This window comes from Cynocephalus volans, chromosome 2, assembly GCF_027409185.1.
Source record: "Cynocephalus volans isolate mCynVol1 chromosome 2, mCynVol1.pri, whole genome shotgun sequence".
Classification (NCBI taxonomy): Eukaryota; Metazoa; Chordata; class Mammalia; order Dermoptera; family Cynocephalidae; genus Cynocephalus; species Cynocephalus volans.
In genome coordinates, this window is record NC_084461.1 from 129,550,206 (window position 1) to 129,572,067 (window position 21,862).

The 21,862-nt window shown below is 40.2% G+C and overlaps 1 protein-coding gene across 2 annotated transcripts in view; it reads right to left on the reverse strand.

The window, feature by feature from the left end:
- Positions 1–21,862, reverse strand: part of PPP2R2B (protein phosphatase 2 regulatory subunit Bbeta) — a 437,349-nt gene that overhangs the window by 92,546 nt on the left and 322,941 nt on the right. For both annotated transcript variants that reach the window (XM_063087040.1, XM_063087039.1), the window contains exon 3: positions 2,242–2,339. In XM_063087040.1, the coding sequence (XP_062943110.1) occupies positions 2,242–2,339 (98 nt within the window). The remainder of the gene's footprint in view (positions 1–2,241; positions 2,340–21,862) is intronic.

The following is a 21,862-nucleotide window of genomic DNA, read 5'->3' on the forward strand; positions in this document are numbered from 1 at the left end:
GCTTCATTAAGCAATGGCTTTCCTGTAGCACCGATTATGCAAAAAGCAAACAGCAGAAGCTAAATAAGTGATGACAGGATGAAACAAGGGCAAGGGTTTGCAGAAAGAGGCAAGAAAAAGAAGATGGGGGAGAGAGGAAAAAAGAGCATGTAAAGAGAGAAAGAGAAGAAGAGGAAAGAGAGAAAGAGAAGAAGGGGAAAGAGAGAAGGGAGGTTTGATTTCAGGTATTTAAGGACCTCATTACCAAGAAGTTCAAGATCAGGCTTTAGAAAACTATGTTCAAAAATTCAAACCCAGGTCTTATTAAACATTTGTTATAAAAGCTTGACTCAGTAAGAGGCTTGACTTAAAAATTTATATTCCTAGGTGGATACAGAACATCCAGACCCAAATCCTAACCTACCTGTGGGTAACGGTGCTGAACCTGGTGTGAAATGTGTTTTTGCGGGTCCTGGCTTTCCTCTGGGTAAACTCTTGGGCGTGTGCCTCCTGAGAATTCACTCACAGAGCTCCCCCATGGAAGTCAAAAGCCGGCTTGCCCTAGATGGCTTTGTTTTTTAGGTTTAGTGTTCATTTTAATCCCAAGACTAGCCACCTAGCTAAACACTTATCTGAATGTTCTTTATTCTTATTATTTACTTTTTTACTGAACAAAACCATCCTGCTTTGGAAAATGTGTCCCCCATCATTCTACTAATGAACCAGACTTCCCAAATATTTCAGTAAATTAAAATAGGTGAAACCTATAAATAGCTAACGGAAAATGTGGAGTGGAATATTACTGGCAACATGCTGCCTTGGGTAATTTATGCTAAATAGCTCCTCTGGTTCCACTTTATCATCACTGTGAACCTAATTGGATTTTTTTTTTTTAAATTGGAAAAAAAGGTTTGAAAATCAGTTTTCAAAGGATTTTAACAGCTGACATATTTGCTACTATCCTGCTTACTTGCAGAAAGAGCTGGTCCACCTTAACAATAAATTGATAAGAGTGCTGATTTGCTACCATCCAAATCAGACTGTCAACTGTGTAGTACGTGCCAGACCAATTAGCACTAGGCAGCTCTGAAAAAGCAGGAAAAATTCCAGGTCACGAAGAACTATTAGTTCCTACTTGCCAACCACATTTTCGCATTTCGAGGGCCAATGGAATAGGCCGGGTGCCTGATTTAATGCTGAAGGCTTGAATTTATATAGAACCCCGAGGGATTATGATGCCCTTATAGAAATTAATTGCAAATAATGTGCAATTACCAAATATATCACCTCTAAATGAGGCTTTCCGTTTTTGAGGGGAGGTGTAATACACATGGCTTTGAGGCACAAAGCAGGCTTTAAATTGCTAAGGAAGTCTCTTGTGAAAACTTCCTCTTACGCTGGGCCTCCCTCACGCTTCCGAGGAGCGCTGATGAGTATCAGAGGCAGGCAGCGGCAGATGGGGAAGTTACTAGAACACAGACTGGCCTCCTGGAAGCTCCGAGACCATGTTGGGCGAGGCCAAGGAAATCAAATTGGGCCATAATTCCATTCTGACAAAACAGAAACAGACACCAAAATACTCAATTTGTATGAAAAGGGGAAACAATTCCTAGTAGAACTCAAGTCTTGACTCACTGGAAGTTAGAATTCTCTGAAACAGTGCTGCATACAACACTCAGCTCTAGGGAACTCTGTGTTACCTGCTGGGGGAGTGAAAGAGAGAGAGAGAGAGAGAGAGAGGGAGAGAGAATGTGTCTGCCTCATTTGCTTTGCTGAGATCTCAGTTTGTGGGATTTCACTCCCTTTGATAGGGTGAGCTATCATTTTCTTCTGTACTGACCCAAGTTGTCCTCTTTACATCTGTTGGCAAAGAAAGCAATTTTTTTTTTTTCTCCTACATATTCTGGCAGTACCTGAAATTAAGAGAGACTGAATTCCAATAGCTCAAGGACCAATCCCACTCAAAAAGGAGGAGTTATGTTCAATGAGACCCTTGGAATTTCGCAGGTCAGACAAGAAGTGAATTCATTTTGAATGTGCAATACCCAGGCTTGGAAGATAAGGCCATGCCCAGAAAAGGCTCTCTTTTAAGGTGCTTTTCTGAGTTTGAATGTGGAACTGTTGATGTTAATGACTTTTTGGATGTTTTTAGTGTGCGAGCAAAGCAGCAAGGTTAAGGGTGACACATGAGGATTAAGGAACAGTAGGAGGCCTCCTCTAAAAAGAAAAGAAAATGGGCATTTTGCATTCACTGCCACTTACCTCCTGCTCTCGTTGAAATATTACAACCCGACCCCCCTTGTCCCCTGTCGCTAGCAATTCTCCCGTGTGGTTGAATTCTACCGTAGAGATAATGTCAGCTGAAAAGAAGAAGACAAAGGCAATTTAAGTAACTGCACACTTACTTTGAAAGGATAGATAATAGATGTACTTTTCTGTGCATTTAAGGGCTTAGAGCTTTGTTTCTGCAGTGGAATTTACAAGGGTTTATATTCTGTATTTTAAGTGCCACTAGAAGTGGCATGTGGGAAAGTAGATTTCCTAGATGCCTACACTGCACTGTGGTATCTTGGAATACCTGGAGTGAACAAAAGGAAAACCCAAGTTCAGACCCTTTTGTTTTGGGTAAAAGAAATGAATTTCTTTGTGGCTCAGGGAAATAGCAATTTTCTTTGATAATTTCTTCCAACTCCCGACCCTTCACATGCTCATGGCATTTTTGCCTTCCTTCCCCTTTCTTCTATACCAAGAAGTTTCCCCAAGCAGGCTTCAGCCATGGCTATTCAAATTAGGGTTCAGGACTGTGATGACGCAGGGTTAGGATGCTTGATGCACAGACACCAAAAATGGAGGAACAGAGCCCAAAGAAATCACCGGGCAAACTCTGGGATTCAGCAATTAAAGAAAGGACCCCACAAATGCTCCAGCTTCACCCATGCTCCCCTTTTCTTTGTGAGTCCAACACACCCTCCCGGAAGAGCACCATGGCCTTATTCCAACCCCAGGAGATAGGTGATGGGGAAACAGGGTCATGAGGTCAGAGGGGAGAGGGCAATTTTTACTCTATTTTTAAACTGAGAAAATGCACAGGCACCGGGAACTCAGATCGAAGATAATTGCTGAAAGAATGCCAGGCTGCCAAGTCTTTGTTTGACACTGGTTACCCCCGGAGGAACACAGACAGGTAAATTACCTATGATTGGATTTATTAGGGCTATTTTTAGAAAAATGTCAGAGGTTAATTCCCCCACAATTATTCCCCTGCTGGGTTCCAACAATCACTACCAAGAGTGCAAATGAGTTACAAAAAAAAAAAAAAAAAAAAAAAAGAAAGAAAGAAAGAAAAGAAAAGAAAAAAAGAGAGGCAGGGGAATTATGACTATGGCCTTTGACAGAGGAACATTCAAAAGATTATGCCTATGTAAGGAAAGCAGAAGGGAAACAGTGAGGTGGAAAACTAACGCAATTACCCCTGAATAATTCAAACCTCAAATCTTACTTTAATATTATCATTTCAGGATTTTCTTTGTATGCTTGATTTATTCAGGTAAGTAGTATAAAATTCTCTACTTTACATATAACTGTCCTTTTCCATATATGAAAAGGCTCCTAATGGTCATTCATTGTGCAAAAGTAAAAAGAATCAGGTATAATCCTTAGTCACTTTCAAGCTAGGCACATTTATAAAAACAATTCACAATTTCGTGTTTTGGTCTCTTAGATGATTGACTCTACAGGTAGCAAATTCAAAGCCCTACAGGACCACAAAGTAACATGGATGAAGTAAGCCAGTTGAATAAGAAAGCTTGTGTCCCCTTTTAAGGGACAAGTGGCTACAAGCCTGAGCCAGCTGGGGCCATCAAATATTGCATGTATTACCTGATGTTCTGACTTTCTGAAGAATTTGGAAATCCAGATTTTTATGCAAAAATCTCTTAAATTTTATATATTGGCAACTAATTATTTTTTTTCCAAAATCATGACAATTTGAAAAATTTTGTTTTGAGCTGAATATGGTTTGTGGGACCAGTTTATGACTCCTGCTCTATAGCTCCTTCAATCAGAAAAGCTACTCCATTCCTTATCAATGATCTAAACTGGAAAGCTAGCCCATTTTCTCAGGAAGACCCCTCCAATAATGCTACCTAAGGAAACACAAAATAAGCCACGTGGTTGCTAAGCTCCTGATATAAGTGTAGAAGGCTCAGCATGGCTGGGAGCCAGGCACCTCCAGTAAAATATTTGCCCACTTTCCTTCTTTCTAGTTTGGTGCATCTTAGCAAATTGCTCTCACAGAGAAGAGAGGATGGCTGTTGAACATTTGCAGTTGGCTCAGAATGCCCTGATTGCTAGGATACACTTCTAACCTTAGTTACTGCTTTTGGCTTTTCAGTGAGTGGTTAGCAAAGGGTTATTCATAAAGCTTCCTACTTGGGTCGAACCTAAAGTGTGTGCAGCTGTTTCTTTTCACTCTCGGCCTTCTGTCAGGTACTGAGGAATGAATCAAGGCTATTGCTCAGAATGCTGAAACACAAACACTTCCCAGAGAGAAAGAGCAGCAGGGAGTAATGAAAGGGTGGTGGAGAGACTAGGCCTGGGGTTCGTGATGCCACGCTTATGCCTTAGGGCTAAGTTTTAAGTTCCACTCATGTGCAGTTTATGCCCTTCTGCTGGGCAGCAATGTTAATGTGCAGCACTGGAGGCCTGGGTGGCTGGCTGCAGGACCCTTACACCAAGAACCAAGAGATGGGCCTTCCCTTTTGGTAAAGTTGGGTATCAGAAGAAAGAGTTAAGTAACTTTTTTCAATGTGAGCCAAAAAAATGTCACTCCAAGAGAAACAAAACTTGCTTCCTCAGGGATGACATATACATTGTCCTGCTACCCAGACTCTGAGAAAATGTCTTTATTCTTCCTTTAAGATCCACACGTATCAAAACTAGGTAGGATTCAAGCTCAAGTCTCAGCCTCCATGATCTAAGCCAGTATTATCAGAACTCTGCTTTATGGAGTATTAGGCATGGTCCCAGCAAATAAAAATGACCCATTCATTTTACAAGTATTATTCTTCAGTGCTCTGTCTCCCTCAAGAACCTTGTAAGAGAAAGGGTGACTGGTATGGCAGAACTCTGAAATTCCCTAGTCCTCTTGCAAAGAACTTACCTTTATTTTAATCCTACCAGTCAGCTGGTTTGTGTATGAGGGAGGTTGTTTATATCATGCTATTGTCCACCTCCCTTCAGAGCATATGCCATTGCAGCTCAAGTTAATACCTGTTCTGTACTTTTATGTTTCCTGACTCATTTATCATCGCTAAGCCAGTAGGTGTAACCGGAAGACTTTACTGGCCTATCCATCTCTGCATATCTTCACTATGACTGTTTAATAATTGATGCAAAACTCATGAATAACCCCACACTCCCATTTCAAGATATTGAAACTTCTGATACAAATACTTTTGTGCTTGCAACACGCTCTTTGGCAAAGAAGTTTAAATTGGAGAACACATGCTGCTTGAGAAAAAAAATAACTTTCGTGAGTATAGAAAGAGGACGTGGCTTTAACTATTAAACTTAGAGACAATAACTCCATCTGAAGTCATGGTCAACAGAAATCAATTCATCAAACTCAACATGGCTTTCACCTTTAAATGATAAATTTACATAGTAATTCAACATTACATTAAATGCTCAGCCTAATCACACCGTTGAGCAAGAAGCTATAAACTTGAGCATTTCCCCCCTGTTCTACATAGATGTCGATACAGTGCACAGTGATTAAAAACAAAAAACAAAAGCCCAAAACAGTTACAGAGGTCAAATGTAGTTAAAATGATTTTAAAAGGAAATCTGAGTGATAGGGAGTTTGCCCTGCTCCAAATCTATTTGAGCTGATTTAATTTCCACAAGATGCTGGCCTGGTAACCCCATATCTAGTTCAATAGGCACTGTTAAGACCAAGTTTTTCTTTTTAAAAATCAATCTCAGCATCCTACAAAAGTTCCAGATGACTAATTTCATACATAAAGTCTCCATTTGCCTGAATAATAGATAATGACTTAGCAAGTATATTCATATGATTGTGAGACTGAAGGAAATGGAAGGATCCCCTAGTTCATGCCCTTGTCTCCCACAGAACCAGGAGTCTATGCAAAGCCAGAGGACTGGGTTGAGACCTGGATTATTAGGCAATGTACAGTTCACATCAAAGGGTGACTCTTTTGATAAAATGATGGCTCAGTTTAGACTCAGAGAGGATCTAAACCCTATGTCTGCTGGTGGAACAACATCTTAGTGACCAGGTCACCAGCACTGGCCTCTCAACATCAATCATAAGGATGGAAATGAAAGGGTAATGCAATTTAGCCTTCAGAACCCATTAAATGTTTTATCTTTCATCTAAGAAACATTTTGTAGATGATAATATAAAGTCATTTACCCTACTTGTATCAGCTGACTAGTTCTGCCCACTCAAAACTTGGCTTTATTCCTGATGAATGGGTTGGCTCTAGGCAGTTTTCTGTTTCTTCAGCTAGGACAAGGATATTAGCAAGGATGGAAGAAAGTAGGTGTCAAAGCGAATGATAGCGGTGAAATGGTGGCAGTTGCCAGAGGTTTGTGTTGAGGAAGATTTGGGGGGTGACTTCTAGGCTGAGGTACCATGATTAATTGGCAGTGGGTCTGGCAGGGCGTAGGGGAGGTAGCATGTGTATCCTTTGTCATCCCTGCATAGGCGCTTCTAGCTAGATTAGCAATGACTTTGCGGATCATTAAACAAACAGCAGATTTTTAGGCTTCCCAGTGGGAATTAAAATGACTCCTCATAATCTACATAAAACTGTGCCTTCCTTTTGGGGTCCTGGTTCACAGTCCAAAGTCAGTATCCATTTTCTCTGATATTTTCTCCAGTAGGTTTTGATAACTGAAATAGTGCATTGAAGCATATTTTCTACCAAAATTATGGGGTAGGGGGTTAGTGGGGGAGAAGTCTGGTTATGGTCAAACAAGAAAAGCCCAAGTGCTACTACTGGGATTATGCCAGAATGGCCTGTTGAAAGATGTTAATGTGTCATAAAGTTTAAAAAAGAATCAGGTAATAAAACAGTATGTGTCAAATAATTTCAATTTTGTTAAAGTATTTTCATTTCAAAATATATCTTTTCTAACAAGTAAAGCAATATACACTTATTGAAACTTCTATTAATAACAAGGTGGTCCTTTAAATATATAATGAAATTTCCCTTACAATCTGACTCCCCTAGAAATAATAGTTAACTCCTACACACACACACATACACACACACACACACATTCATAGAAAAGAGTCTGTCAGGGAGAGTCCAAAATGGTACTGTTTTGGTGTAAGAGGTAGATAATTTATTTTGTAATCTTTTTTTTCTATTTTTTCAATATTTTCTAATTTTTTTGCCATAACCATAAATATTTAATTTTTAACAATTAAACAATTTTTATGGGCTTTTGAACTGAATGAAAGATTTCAGCATTTTTCTCAGTGACTTTTAAACCATTTTTAAAATTCATTTTTTTAATTCACATGTAGTAAGATCCACTTTTTGTGGCATACAGGTCTATGGGTTTTTGAAAATGCATAGAGATGTGTATCCACAACCACCATCTTAATATAGAACAGTTCCAACTCTCCCCAAAAGTTCCTTCACACTGCCCCTTTTAATGAACAAGTCTTCAAAAAGGAATAAAATTATGGGAATAAAATGAGGTGACACATATAAGAGCTTCTAAGAGTAAAAAATGCTACACAAACATAGAGGCATAATGCTACTGTACTGGTCTCCATAGACATGACTTCACTAAATTTGGAGCCAATAATCATTTTTTACTATGCAGAGTCGAAGATTTTGTTTTTTAATCTGACTCTTCAGCTACTACCACTATTTACAATTCCGTTTGAGTGGCAAGAAGCTCAAAAAATTTATCAACACACTTTTGTCAACGTGTATCTCAAACTAGATTCTGCCCTTTCATCTCTGCCCTTTGTCTTTAAATGGGCCTATGTCTGAGTCCGTGGTTCAGCAGCATCACCTTTACCTGACAATACTCCTCGCATTCATTTAGCTCAGTCCTCATGACAGAAGCAGTAGATTTACAGTTCTGAGCAGTAACAACAAGTAGGTCTTGCTTACCAGTTTCAATTGGTAAGAAGCTGCCTATTGAGAAGAATTCTGAGGTCAAACCTGGATTTGGTATGACAGCGCTGATATCAATCAGTGGTGCCGGCCACAGGAACCGACAGGGAAGGAGGCAACATACATGCCACATGCTTCCTGTCCCTGATGCAGTCTGATCCAGATTCGATTCCTCTGTCACCCAACCAGTGTCTGGTAGTTGGATACTGGATCCTTTTCCTTTCATTTGAATATAATTAATTCTGTGCATACTGGTTTTAACTTTAACCTGGTGCTGGTATTCTTCTCATCTGAAAGAATGCAGGTAGAAGGGTCCGGCAGCCTCAACTGCCAAAATTGTATCTGCTTCAGTGCGGCTTCCTATTTAACCATAAGCACAGTGCTGGAAGATGGGCACTGTTTAAATGTTAGTCTGCCCCCATAGGCCAAGCTCACTAATAGCAGGTAATGAGTTATGGCAGACACTCTTGGTTGGCTACTCCTTCCCCAGTGCCTTTCCTCCTTGCCTGCCTCCCACTGTCCAATTGCAGAGGCTGAAAAACCCAGATAGTTGCTTCTTAGAATCCCCTGTGGCTGGAGGTGACCATGTGACCCAGATCTGGCCAATGAGGCATAGAGAAAAATCTGCTGGGGGAAGCGGGGGGGAGCTGAGGGCAGAGGGGGACATAGATTTTTGGGAAAGATTTTTCTTCTCTGAACAGAAGGAAGCAAATGAGGGGAGGCATTCTGGCTGGACTGACTACTCTTTGTTTCCTGTCTTCGTATGTGGTTATATGTGTTCATGATATGTGGAGCTATGGCAGCCATCGTGTGACCATGAAATAACAAGCTTAAAGACTTTAAAAGGCTGGGCTGGCCCCATGGCTCACTCGGGAGAGTGCGGCGCTGATAGTGCCCAGGCCGTGGGTTCGGATCCTATATAGCGACGGCTGGTGCGCTCACTGGCTGAGCGTGGTGCAGACCACACCGTGCAGAGGGTTGCGATCCCCTTACCAGTCAGAAAAAAAATAAATAAATAAAAAATAAAGACTTTAAAAGGCTAAGAGGCAGATGGAAGAATGGGACAATGTCTTTGATGACATCATCAAGCAACTAAAACCTACTTTAGGACAGCCTACGCCTGGACTTGTTAAACAATAGACATCCTGTGGTTTAAGCCACAGCATTGATAGATTTTGTTTCCTGCATCTAAACACGTGCTAATAAACATGTTTTCCACCTTCGTCTTCCTCACAGCACCATGCCCAGGGCCAGATTATTAATGCATGTAAATTGGAAATAATGATGCCTTGCCCTGCAATCTCCTTGCACAAACTCTCACATGCACATTTCCATTTCACTTTCCCACTTGCTTGGTTTCCAGTTTTGAGGTGGTTTAGGTTTCCTCCTTCCCCTGCTGTGGAAATAGTGCAATGTGTGAAAGTAGCTTACTGGGATAGAATGTCCACCCCAACTTATTCATGGCATCCATTATAAAATCATGACTTCAATGGGACCTAGCCATGCCTTCTTTGGAAGCCAAGCTCTCCCTGTGGATATGCAGGAAGCCCATCATGTTTGCTGAGCTGTGAAAATCCAGATGGTAGGAAGCAGGTGAATAATGAATGCCATGCTGCTCCCATTACAATGCACACAGCTTCCCCACACTGACCCAATCTCCAGCACTAACCAGGTTTGAGACAACCCAGGAACATGTGGGTTGATGGAGGTTGCCTTTTATTCAAAACAAGTTCCTGCAAAATAGAAGCCTGGAGGAGAGAATTTTCCTGTAACTGGAACAAAACTTGCCCAGAGGGCAAAGGAGTCTTAAAAATTATAAGTCTCTAAGTACAGAAAAATCCAGTGGGAAACTGATAGCAGTCCAGACTTGCCTACATGCCTGTGTGGTTTACAGCAGAATCTGTTGTCAAGGTGTCTACCATCTGTCATCCACTCTTTCAAAAAGCAGAGGAGTAATTAACTGCTCAGGCAATACAAACTCTGTCAATCACTCGAGTCTATTATCTGCACAACATGGGACATCTACGGCTGACCCCAAAGTCAATGAGACTTCGGGTCCAAAATGAGGACGATCTCATATCTGGGGGAACAGGCAGTCTTGGGCAGGTGCTGTACTGCCCAAACTCACTTAATATGGCATCTGTCTGGCAGATCTTCCGTCAGAAATTTTGTTGTGCCAGATGCTCTAAAGTCAGTAAGACATGGTATCAGCTTTGGGGAAGCTAAAATTCCCCCTATTTGTGGGTGGCTCAAATATCACTTCTTTAGGGAAGAAGTGTGACTAATGTGACTTCTTCCAAGCCCAAGACAGTTCCCTTTATTATACAGCCTCATCGTTCCCCATACTTTTCCTGGTAAGTTATTGCCATTTACCAGTAGCACTTAGAATCATTGAAATGCCTGTCTCAGTCTCTGAACTGTAACTTCACACAGAATGTGTTCACCACTGAACCCTCAGTGACTAGCTGAGCATCTCAGCATATAACAAAATGATGCTTCTCCATGTTTTTTCCTTAATGGATCGCTGAATGAGAGCCAAAAAGAAGTAATACCAAAGTGGACCAACATATAGAGAACGGATAACCCTAAACAAAGTATCAACGAACAAAATATTTATGCTGGATGGAGGTAGAAAACATTTGCTTAAGGGGTATGAGGCAAGGGGACATTCTTATTTGGAAAGTGAATGATGACTTTAGAACTAGATAGATTGACCAGTAAAGAATAGGTTTTATCCCCAAAAGCCTTTGTAACATTGGCAGGGATTTGGGGGTCCTACGAATTACAGGAAGAGAAAGCAGATGTGTTGATGAAGAGAGGGTGTCAGGGTAAGGTGCTGTGTGGGAGAGGAGATGGAGGTGGCAATAAGACAGCCAAAGTGGATTTTGAACAAATAGGTCAGAGATGAAAGGACTCTAATGAATACCTTTTATGTGCATGCCACTGGGCTGGGTACCAGGGATATTCTCATAAACAAAACACAACTGGTCCTTGCCCTTGGGAAGTTTTCAGTTTAGAGGACTGAGAAATAGCAGTAGATTGGGATATGGTAAAAAATATTAGGGGAGAGGTGTTCAAACACTCTGATAATGGAGGTCTTTGAGCCATAAAATAAGAATCCTATTTTTTTACCTAGAAGGCAGTGGGAAGTCACTACCAGAACTTAAGATAATACATCTCAGCCATATTCCTGCATTCAAGAAATCTATTTCTCTAAAGGACAAATTGAATACTAAATGTAACATGTTTCTTTGTTAAACTCTAGATGGGCCAAAAGAAATGAACGAAGAACATGGTGGGAAAGGATTGGATTTTTCCTAAAATATGAGGTCTCTATGTCAAATGAAATAAAGATGCTACTAATACTTCACGAGGTATTACATTAGCATGGTTTTTCAATGGTTTTAGCAAAGAAAATGGAAAGTATTAGAACACGGTGTAGCAATTACAATTCTATGATTTACTTAGTATTTCTCTCTCTTTTTCTGTTTCTGGCTAAGAGTTGTGGTGTTTTTGAAGAATATTATAAAATATTACTCTCTTGGATAATATGCATATTTTAAAGCACTAAATGTAATACTAGACACAATAGGTAAACAGTAAAAGACAGAGTGAGTAAACTGTTGATTTTCATCATCAGCAGAAACCTATAATAAATACTCATCAGGCAAAGGCTCTATAGTACATACCTACTGCTTTTTTCTATCTACTGAAAATTAGATATTTAGAAATTCCATTATATTTGACTTCATAGTCATATAGCAGTTTAGATATGGATGAATAATATTAAATGCAGAAAAATTAGGAAAGACTAAATGTTCATATATTCATTCATTGATTCATTTATCCACTCAACAAACATTCACTGGGCACACCAACTGTGTGTCAAGTACCATTCCAGTTATTGGAGATATGTGAATAGATACAATATCTGTCCTCATGCAACTTATATTCTGGTTGTGGAGAAAATGCAATAATCAATTAACATAATAAATTATCTTGTAAAAATGAACGGAACTGAGTAAGGGAGGTTAATAGTGCTGGAGGTTCTGTTTAAATAGGGTGGTTGTGACAGGCCTCAATGAGCAGACTAAAGGAGGTGGGGAGTTCACCATGTAGGTATCTGTAGGAAGAGTGTTCCAGACAGAGAGAACAGACAGTGGAAAGACTCTAAGAGGGAAACATGCATGTGTCAAGAGATCAGTGTGCTAGGGCAGTGCAAATAAGGGGAAAATGAGGTAGGAGAAATGAGAGGTTCAGATAGTGTAGAGTCCTGTAGTTCACAGCAAGCACTTTGGCTTTTATTAAAAGTGAAAGGGGTATGCCAGTGTGAATGTACTTAATGCTGCCAAACTGTACACCTGAAAATGGATAAGATGGTGAGTTTTATGTACATTTTACCACAATAAAAAAAATGTGAAATAGAAGGCTCTTGGAAGGTACTGAATAGAGGAGTGATACAGTTTTATAAGAATCAACTTGGCTACAAGGTTGAGAATAGACTGTAGAAGGCTACAGTGAAATCAGGGAGTGCATGGAGATAAACCAGGTGAGTGCTGATGGTGGCTCAGACCAGGGTGTTGGCTGTGACCATGGAGGGAAGTGCTCAGATTCTGGATACATATCAAAGGTTGACCTGTCAGGATGGCAGGGAATTTAAAAAAAGAGATGATGAATCAAGGATGATCTCAAGGTTTTAGCCCTCAGCATGGTATCCTGGAGTTTTGCCATGGCATGCTGGAGTTACCATCACTGAGACTGAAAATTTTGTGGGTGAAGTAGGCTTTTGGGGGGAGCACCAGATGTTTAGTTTTATGAAATAAAGTGTGTGAAATTTTATAGGTAGAGATGTTTCATAGATAAGTGGAAATACGAGTCTGGAGTTTAGGAAAGGGGTTTGAGCTGGTGATATAATTTGGGAGTTATCAGCATACAGATGGCATTTGAAGCCACAATATGGAATGAGATCTTAGGGAATGAGTGTATTAAAAGAGAAGAAGAGGACCAAGAGTTGAGGACCTCGGGGCATGCCAATGCTTAAAAAGTTGGGAGAAGAGGAGCCAGGAAAAAATTAAAGAAGGAATGGCCAGTGAGACAGTAGGAAAATCCAGAAAGCTTAGTGTCCTGGATGCCAACTGAAGCACAGAGGAGTGATCAATCATGTCAAAGGCTGCTGCTTGGCAAGCTGAAAGGCTAGAGTCGACCTGTGGAGCTAGCACCGTGGAGGTCACTTTTGACTTTGACGACTATGGTTTCTGTGGCAGAGTGGGAGTGAAACTGAACCGGAGTGAGCTTCAGAGAATGGGAGGCGAGGAATTGGAGACAGTGACTATGGAAAACTCTTTCAAGGAGTTTTGCTGCAAAGAGTAGCAAAGAAATGAGGAAATAGGGTCAAAAGAGTGTTTTTATAATTGATAGAAATAACAGCATGTTTATGTGCCAAGGAGACTGTCACTATAGCTAGGAAAAAAATTACTGGTGAAGAAGAAAAAGGGTGGAATTGCTGAGTGAATAAAGAAACTAATGTATGAATGAACAAACCAGTAACCGAGACTGGTCACCACTAACAGCCAAAATAAAATCTGTGCAGGTTCAATTCCTACCCATAGCCAAAAGATGGATAGTAAGAAAAATGTTATTGAAACCCTATCTTCCTATAAGGTTTAACAGGATTATCAAAATGTTTAATATTGTAAGAGTTTCTCCTGTTCATCAGCATTTCAGATCATGTGATTGCTATGAATGAAAAACCTCGCTTTTCTTTCTGTTTCTTCCTCGCTTGCCTCCTCTCCCTCTGCCCCTCTGTTTCTCCCTCTCTCTTTCTTTCTCTCTTTTCCTCTTTTCATCCTTCTCTCTCTCCCCTCCCTTTTTCTTTTGAAGCTGAAAGCAGAAAGGATTCTATTCCTATCTGCCTACCAGGCAGCAGACCGCTCCCCTGTATACATTTTACGGTGATGAGCAATCTACACAAGACCACTTCTACATGGGGAGCCCGACCTCCTTATGGCCTTGCTTGAGTGACTTTCACCACTATTCCTATATCTTACAGAAATCAGTCTGCCAGAGAGGGGAAAAAAACCCACACATTCATCCTTGCCCTATGGAAGATTTATAGACTCTTTGCTAATGGCCAGACCCAGGTGATGGTGCCAGGAACTTTCCAAGTGATTTGTAGATCTCCCTTCCAGAAAGTCAGTCCTTGATGGAAAATTCTGCTAGCTGCACATTCCTTTGCTACGGTGTGACTACAGGGAGAGGATTGCAACTGTCATGAAGATGACTCATGAAATTAACTGGCTATTGACTTGGCCTCAAGACATTTCAGTCTAAGAAAAACACCAGTATTGCACAGTTTAGAAAAACACAGTTTTTCTTTGAACTACCATTTACTGTGTTAGCCTACTACATAGTACTAGATGTTATACGTACACTCTTCCTAAATCTATATCCTCCTTCTCACTTACTGGATACTACTTTGGCCAGGATCTGTGCTTTGTGCTTTTTAGATTATTATGTCACTAAATTGTCACTCAAACTCCATGATTTTAGTATCTTCCCCCACTTGTCAGATGGGGAAATGGTGGCTAGGAGAGGTTAAATAACTTACTCAAGTTTGAAAGACTAATAGTTAGTGGATCTGGGATTTGATCCATAATTATTATAGTACCATAATACAATATAAATATTCCAAAGCCCATGTTCCTAATCTGCCTCTTTCATCCTGCTTCTTTCCTCCACCTTTTATTTTTTTCTTGTCCCTATTCTCTTCCGTCTGCTTTTTTTTTTATTAATAAAAAATCCTTAAGTTTTCTCTCACAGTTATAGGTTATACTTGTCAGATTGGCAGAGTGTAACTTATGGGTTCAACCTTAACTTTTCCATCCTGTCACACACCTGATACTTCAGCAAAGCTCAACCCTTCAAACTTCCTAAGCAAATACGGTCTTTGCTAACCAACTTTCATGCTATTTTATTTACCTGGAACATTCTTTCCATTACTTGTACCTGCTGACATCTCATTCTCCTAGACAGTATGTCTCTCGAGGGCAGGATATTCACTGTTACCTAGTACGTTTGCAAAAAAACAAAAACAAAACAACCCCCCCCAAAACAAAAAACACCTGTTGACTGGCTGAATGAAAAATGGATACAGGAATCTTTCAAGGCCAGCTCAAATGCCACCTATGGCATGAAGCTTTCCATAAGCTCCCCTGATTGGAAAAAATTCCTTCCCCCCAACAACTCCTGCAAGTCTTTGTACCTTTCACATGCTATCCATGACATTCTCACATGTGAACTTGTTCTATCTTCCTTACTAAAATGTATTTCATTAAGGGTAGAGTTCCCATTTTATTCATCAAGTATGATTTATGTTTGATGATGTTTGGTGAATAAAAGAATGCAAAACCTGAACCCATCTCTAATGATACAATTCACCCTAGCTTTTGAGCGTTTCTGGGAGATCTTGGAACTCTTTGAGGATCTAATCCTTTCCCCACAAAGATGCATGCATTTTATATATGTGAAATTATATGTTCTATTTTCAGGGGACTTTTGGACCCCAACTAAAGATTCTGAACTCTTGTGGAATCTGAGACCATTTCTGAACACCACCCTACCCTCAGACCTATGAAATTTCTCAATCAGAAATTTATTCTCTTAGAACTTATCCTGTTTCCCCTCCCTTCCAAGACACAGCTGAAAATTAATCTCTTCTGAAACCAAGTAAGAACAGTTTCCATTTAAAACCTCACTAATCTAGCCAGCATCTTCTTATCAGACTCATTTATATTGGATTATGGTACAAATGTTGATAGATGGCTTGAATATACTGTATGTGGGTCTCATTAACTAGATTATAAGTTCTCTGAAGACAGAATCATATTTATTTCTTTAGCAGATTGCATCTCTCGCAGTACCTAGGATCTCATTCTATGCACAGTAAACATGACATAAATGGTCCATAGCTGGAGATTTAGGACTCTTATAGGGAGAACTGATTGTTGGTTCATGTAGTGCACATGGCAGTTCTCCCCTACACATAAAGTCACACATGCTCCATTTTTGCCTATAACTTATTACTATTTTAATGGTTCATTGCTACAGGCTCATAGCCTGGGACACCTGCAGATAAAACCAATACTTGATAAAAACAAGGCCATTTTCAGAAGCACTTCCGCCAAGCAGAGCAGATGGGAGAGGAGTGGAAATCTGATCATATTTCCATACCTCCAAGGACTGTACCTTTGGGGATCATTTCGAGTACTGATTCCAGCAACCTAAGTTATTGTCTTTGGAGAGTATGGAATAACTTAGGGCTTGAAAAAGCTGATAACTATTAAATGCAGTAGCAAAATTCCTTTCTCCTCTACACACATCAGACTAGGTTCTTAGCCATGATTGTGATGCACTGATTGTTTTCTGCAAAGTTCTTGGGAAGAAATAAAATGTCAGTATTTTATCAGGCAATAGAAGGAATCAAACCACTAAACACATTCTCAAATATACCTCCTGTTTCTTCAGCTGAACTTAAATCAACAGTAAAATATACCAGAAGCCATTCTGGGGAAGCTTTGGGGTAAAACAACCTTTTGTTAATATATCACTTAGGGAAACTTTGTACACTGTCTGTTTCTCCCCGCCTTTCTCACTCCACTTTTGCTTTCAGGATCTGATCAGTGCCCTGTTTTCTCCCACTTTGGAGTCTTCAAACATGCTGCTCTCTCTGCCTAAACCCATCCTCGGCTAACATCTCTTCATTTTTTTGTGTGTTTTTTTTTGTCTTTTTCGTGACCGGCACTCAGCCAGTGAGTGCACCGGCCATTCCTATATAGGATCCGAACCCGCGGCGGGAGCATCGCTGAGCTCCCAGCACCGCACTCTCCCGAGTGCGCCACGGGCTCGGCCCAACATCTCTTTATTTTTAAAAATTTCAGTTTAAACAGCACATTCTGAGAAAGGACTTTTCTGACAGGCTGTTTTAAAGTCTCTCCACATTGCTCTTTAGAGACCTTATTCTTTTTCTTTAAAGCATCTACCAGAATTCACCATTATATATTTGTGTGTTTACTATTAAAGTCTGTCTCCCCTATAAAACTATATATTTTAGCAGGGCAGAGATCATAACTTTTTTTTTTTTTTTTTTTTTAATCATAGCATTCCTGGCCCCTGGCCCAAGGTTCGACACATAGTAGACATGCAATCAATATTCAATGAAAGTATGATTTTCTAGAATATTATTAATAGTTGTTGCCTGATCACTTGGGTTTATATTCTCTAATATTGTTCTTACATACACGTATACTTGGTTTACAGTTGAACTGGGTGTGGCAAACCCATGGGATTATGAAATTTCAAAGATCAATTAAGTCTGCATTTACTTCATTCTCCTCAATAAGGCCTACTCTTAGCTAATCATATACACGAAAACGCATGCATTATAAAATGTACACACACCCTTCTGATACTTAAATTCTAGCCCTTGTCTAAAACAGCCTCCACCCTTTCAATTTTCAGGAAGAAAGGCAAGAAAACACCAGAGACTGGGTGGAAAGATGTTTATATGCCAAAAAGTCTGACCCAGTGAACTCTTTCAGTCAAACACGTGGTTTGAACTGAATTGCCCGATCTCTGAGAAGGGATTTCTGGATTAGACTGTTCATTAGTGGCTGAGCCAACTTCCAGGGCCTGTCGGTCTTTGCTCTGCATGCCTGGAGTTAGCAAAGTGACACAGCGAAGGCTGACCAAGTGACAGCTGCCAGTGAGTCGCACGAAACAATGGACAAAATAGTAGCTGCCCAGAGGCCCCAAACACACCCCTAGGCTCAGGATACCAAGCCTATACACTGCTGAAAATGAGGTTTGCTGTCAACTGAAAACTATTTACTGAGCACCTCTATGTGCCTAACTAAGACTTTGTCTTGAGAAATAATTCTGACAGATGGTCAATACCAGCTCTCCACCCACAGTTTAAATTACAGCTTCAACATTTTCAAGCTGGATATATTACTTAACCTCTCTCTCCCCTCCACTTACCTAATCTGTAAAATGGGGAAGATGATATCATGTCAAAGACTATATGAATAAATTTATGCAAAACACTTAGAATGGTGCCTGACACATGTAAGCACTGACTGTTAGAATAATACTTTACCTAGAAGTAATATAATGAATGGTTAACAGGATGACTTTACATGTCAAAAAGATACTGTTCAGCTCTACCATTTAAAAGCGATGTGCCTTACAGGTAAGTTACCTGAATCCTCTGAGCCTCAGTTTTTTTGTTGTTGTTGAAACATAGTTGATTGTACATATCTGTGGGATACAGCGTTGAATATCAATACCTGTGTGTAATAGGTTAATATTCAACCTTACGCATTGTAATCATTTTTTGTGGCCTTTTACCAATTTCTCACTAACCTCTCCTCCCCCTCCCCCTTTCCCACCTCTGTTGGTCTCAGTTCTCTTCTCTCCTTTTGAAAGTTTGATGAATTATTGTGATTGTTGTATCTTTCTTTCTTTCTTTTTTAGCTCCCACTTATGAGTGAGGACATACAGTATTTCTCTCTCTTTTTTTATTTAATTTTATTCTCAATTGACAAATGATAATTGCATATATTTATAAGGTACAGTGTGATGTTTTGATATGTTTACAATGTGGAATAGTATTTCTCTTTCAATGCCTGGCTTATTACACCTAACATAATTTTCTCTAAGTTCATCCATGTTGTTGTGAATGGCAGGATTTTATTCTTTTTTATGGCAGAGTAGTATTCCATTGTGTATATATTACATTTTCCTTATCCAGTTGTCCGTCAGTGTGAACCTCAGTTTCTTTATCTGTAAAATAAGGGTAATATTGGAACTACTATGGAAGGGAATTAGGAGGATTAAATGAGAAGGAAGGTGAGGAGCTTAGCGTTTTGCCTGGCACATAAGTAGATACTCAATAAATATGATAATTTGTTATTATTCCTCCAACTGGATCACTACCCTGGTTCCCAGAAAAGGCAGAGCAAGGCTCCACAGCTCCACATCAGAGGACCAAATAGCCCAGAGGGCACCAATTGCAGTGGGGGGGTCATATATGATCAGCAGAGTTGTTTTATTTGGATTTGTTTTATTTATTAACACTGCAATGTGAGCCCACACAAAGTTTCCCAGTTTTTTGAGTGAGTTGCCAACATTAAAAATTATAAATTTTCATTTAAAAAATCCATATTTTCAGTTTCTTTAGAAAAATAAAAAGATTGGCAACATTGGGCTTTCCTGGCTTGAGCTGGAAAGCAGCTGCTCCCTTTAGAAGGGCACAAGGTCTTAGATTTACCGCATCGCCTACCACTTTCTAGTGTATCTCCAGCTTTGAGGCCAAATGTCAGCTCCCATTTAACCTGCTGAGGTTTTCTTCTACCTCTCTGCTTTTATCTTTTACGTTACTTGGCCTTGTAGGCATCTGAGTTAGCAGGTGCTGATTTTGACTCTCTGCTGGAATCATGTGCAAACTGGTACCTCTATAGGACATGTAAGGAAGGAACATCTTTATCCACACAGCCTCAGGCCATTTGTCTGCACTGCAAGAGAAAGTGTAGAATGCAGTCAATTCCACAGCTAAAAGCTGGCCTCTCCAGTGAGCTAAGCACATCCTTGAAGCATAGCCTCTCATCCAGAAGCTGACCCCATAAAAAATTCCCTATTTACTCACCCCGAATTTTCTCTAGTTCCATTTAGACTGAGGGTAGAGGATATAGATAGACAAAGGACCGGACTGCTATACACAATGCTTTAGAGCTGAGTTCTCTAAATTATGTGTTATGCATTAGCAGTCCCTCAAGAAGCTGCTCCTTGTGGCGGAAATGTCAAACACTTTTGGAAAATAGCTCATCCAATATCCCCCATCTTGGGGATTTAGCTGGGCAAATTAAACATTTGGAAGTCTTGTCAGAAAGAAGTTCATCCATAATTTGTACATTTAACAGATTTTTATTGAGTACCTACTATGAGCACCTACTGTTCTTGGTGCTGGGGATTCAGTATTGACAGACAGTATCCACGAACTCAGGCCACTTATCCTGGTGTAGAGTAGAGGAAGATGCTTCACTGTTTCCAAATTTATCTGACTGTCGCAACACTGCTTTAGGCATAGTGCATAGCCCTTTGCAGATCCTATCTTCAGAGGCCCTTTGTGACAGGGGAATGATAAAGATTTTTCACTCCCGTTAATGCATAAGAAAACAAGACCATTCCAGAACATTTCTTAGTCAGAGAAACACACAATTTATTTCCTGAAAAGTCAATAAACTCACTAGGGCAGCCTTAATTTGGGAAGAACCACAGCCTCAGCTGGGGCCTCAGGTTTGGCAAAAGTTTCCTAGAATATCACATGAAGGGTTAACTTGACTTTGACCTCCAAAGTAGAGCTGTTTTTTCTCTGTCTCTAATATGACCCAGTTGGAAATATATTTGTTTTTCACTGTTTAATCTTCTGCATCACCCACTGTTGATTAGATTTAATTAATTTATGTTTTTAATGAATTTAGAAACTCACAGTGCGGTAGCAGGAAAATTTTCAGACAGCATCTGGCCACCAAATGGATTGATTACCTTGTCTGCAAAAGTCTTTCAAACATCTGGGGCCTGATTTTGTGAAACATCCAGAAGCTCTTTCAGAGGTAAGAAAACCCACAGCAAATATGGAGGGGGGAGAGAGGGTGCTAGAAATAGGTAGAGTTCCTTTGGTTTGCAAATCAGGATCCTGGCACTCCCCCAACATGAAATCACATTTTGCTGTTTGTTGGCACAGTTTCAGTGGCACCAAATACACTGATCTGAATCTATTTTGTTCAACATAATGAGAATCCACCAGGCCAAAGCCTGGCTACCACCCTGTGAACTTCTTTGGCAAGTCCCTCTGTGTGGAAGCTCCTGCTGATCGTTAAGATGAAACATTTACAGAAAACATTTAGAGAGGAGCACTTTGCTCTCATTCATTCAACAAACATCTATCAGGGACCCACTGTGTATGTGCATCTCTTCATCTGCTACTCTTGGCAACAGCCTTGCAGGATAGGCAGCTAGTGCTCTCCCATTCCCACAGATATGACCAAGTAACATACAAAAATAAGGATAATTAAGGCTAATATAAGCACTACTAACAAAGGATTCAGACACACACACACGTGGCTCTCTTTGAAGCATTTTACATGCATTAACTCATTTAACACTCACCATAAAACCACAAGGCAAATGTCATTATTATCACCCTAATTTTACAGATGAGAGTACTGAGGCACTGAGAGCTTATGTGGCTTGTCCAGAGTAACCCAGCTAGCTTTTGGCAGAGCCTGCTTTCTAACACAGGCTGTCTAACTTGAGGGTCTTTGCTCCTAATCACTCTTGTAAAGCAGACAGCATTTACTGAAGACCTGCTATGTGTTAGGCACTATCCTAGGGGCTTTACTGCATTATACTTTTATCCATATTCACACCTTACACAGTGGGTATTATTATTCCCAGACAAGGAAACTGAAGCCCAGAAATATGAAGCAACTTGTTGAGGTCACAAGGAGAGTTAGTAACAGGGCTAGGGCTTAACTCAGGTCTGCAGGGCTCTAAAGGCCACTTTCTGCTTCCTGAGTTACCTGCTAAAAAAGGAGTGCTGAGAACTTGAGAACTCATTAGTTTTTTCAAAGCTACCAGCACCAGAACTAGCTGGACAAGTCAGA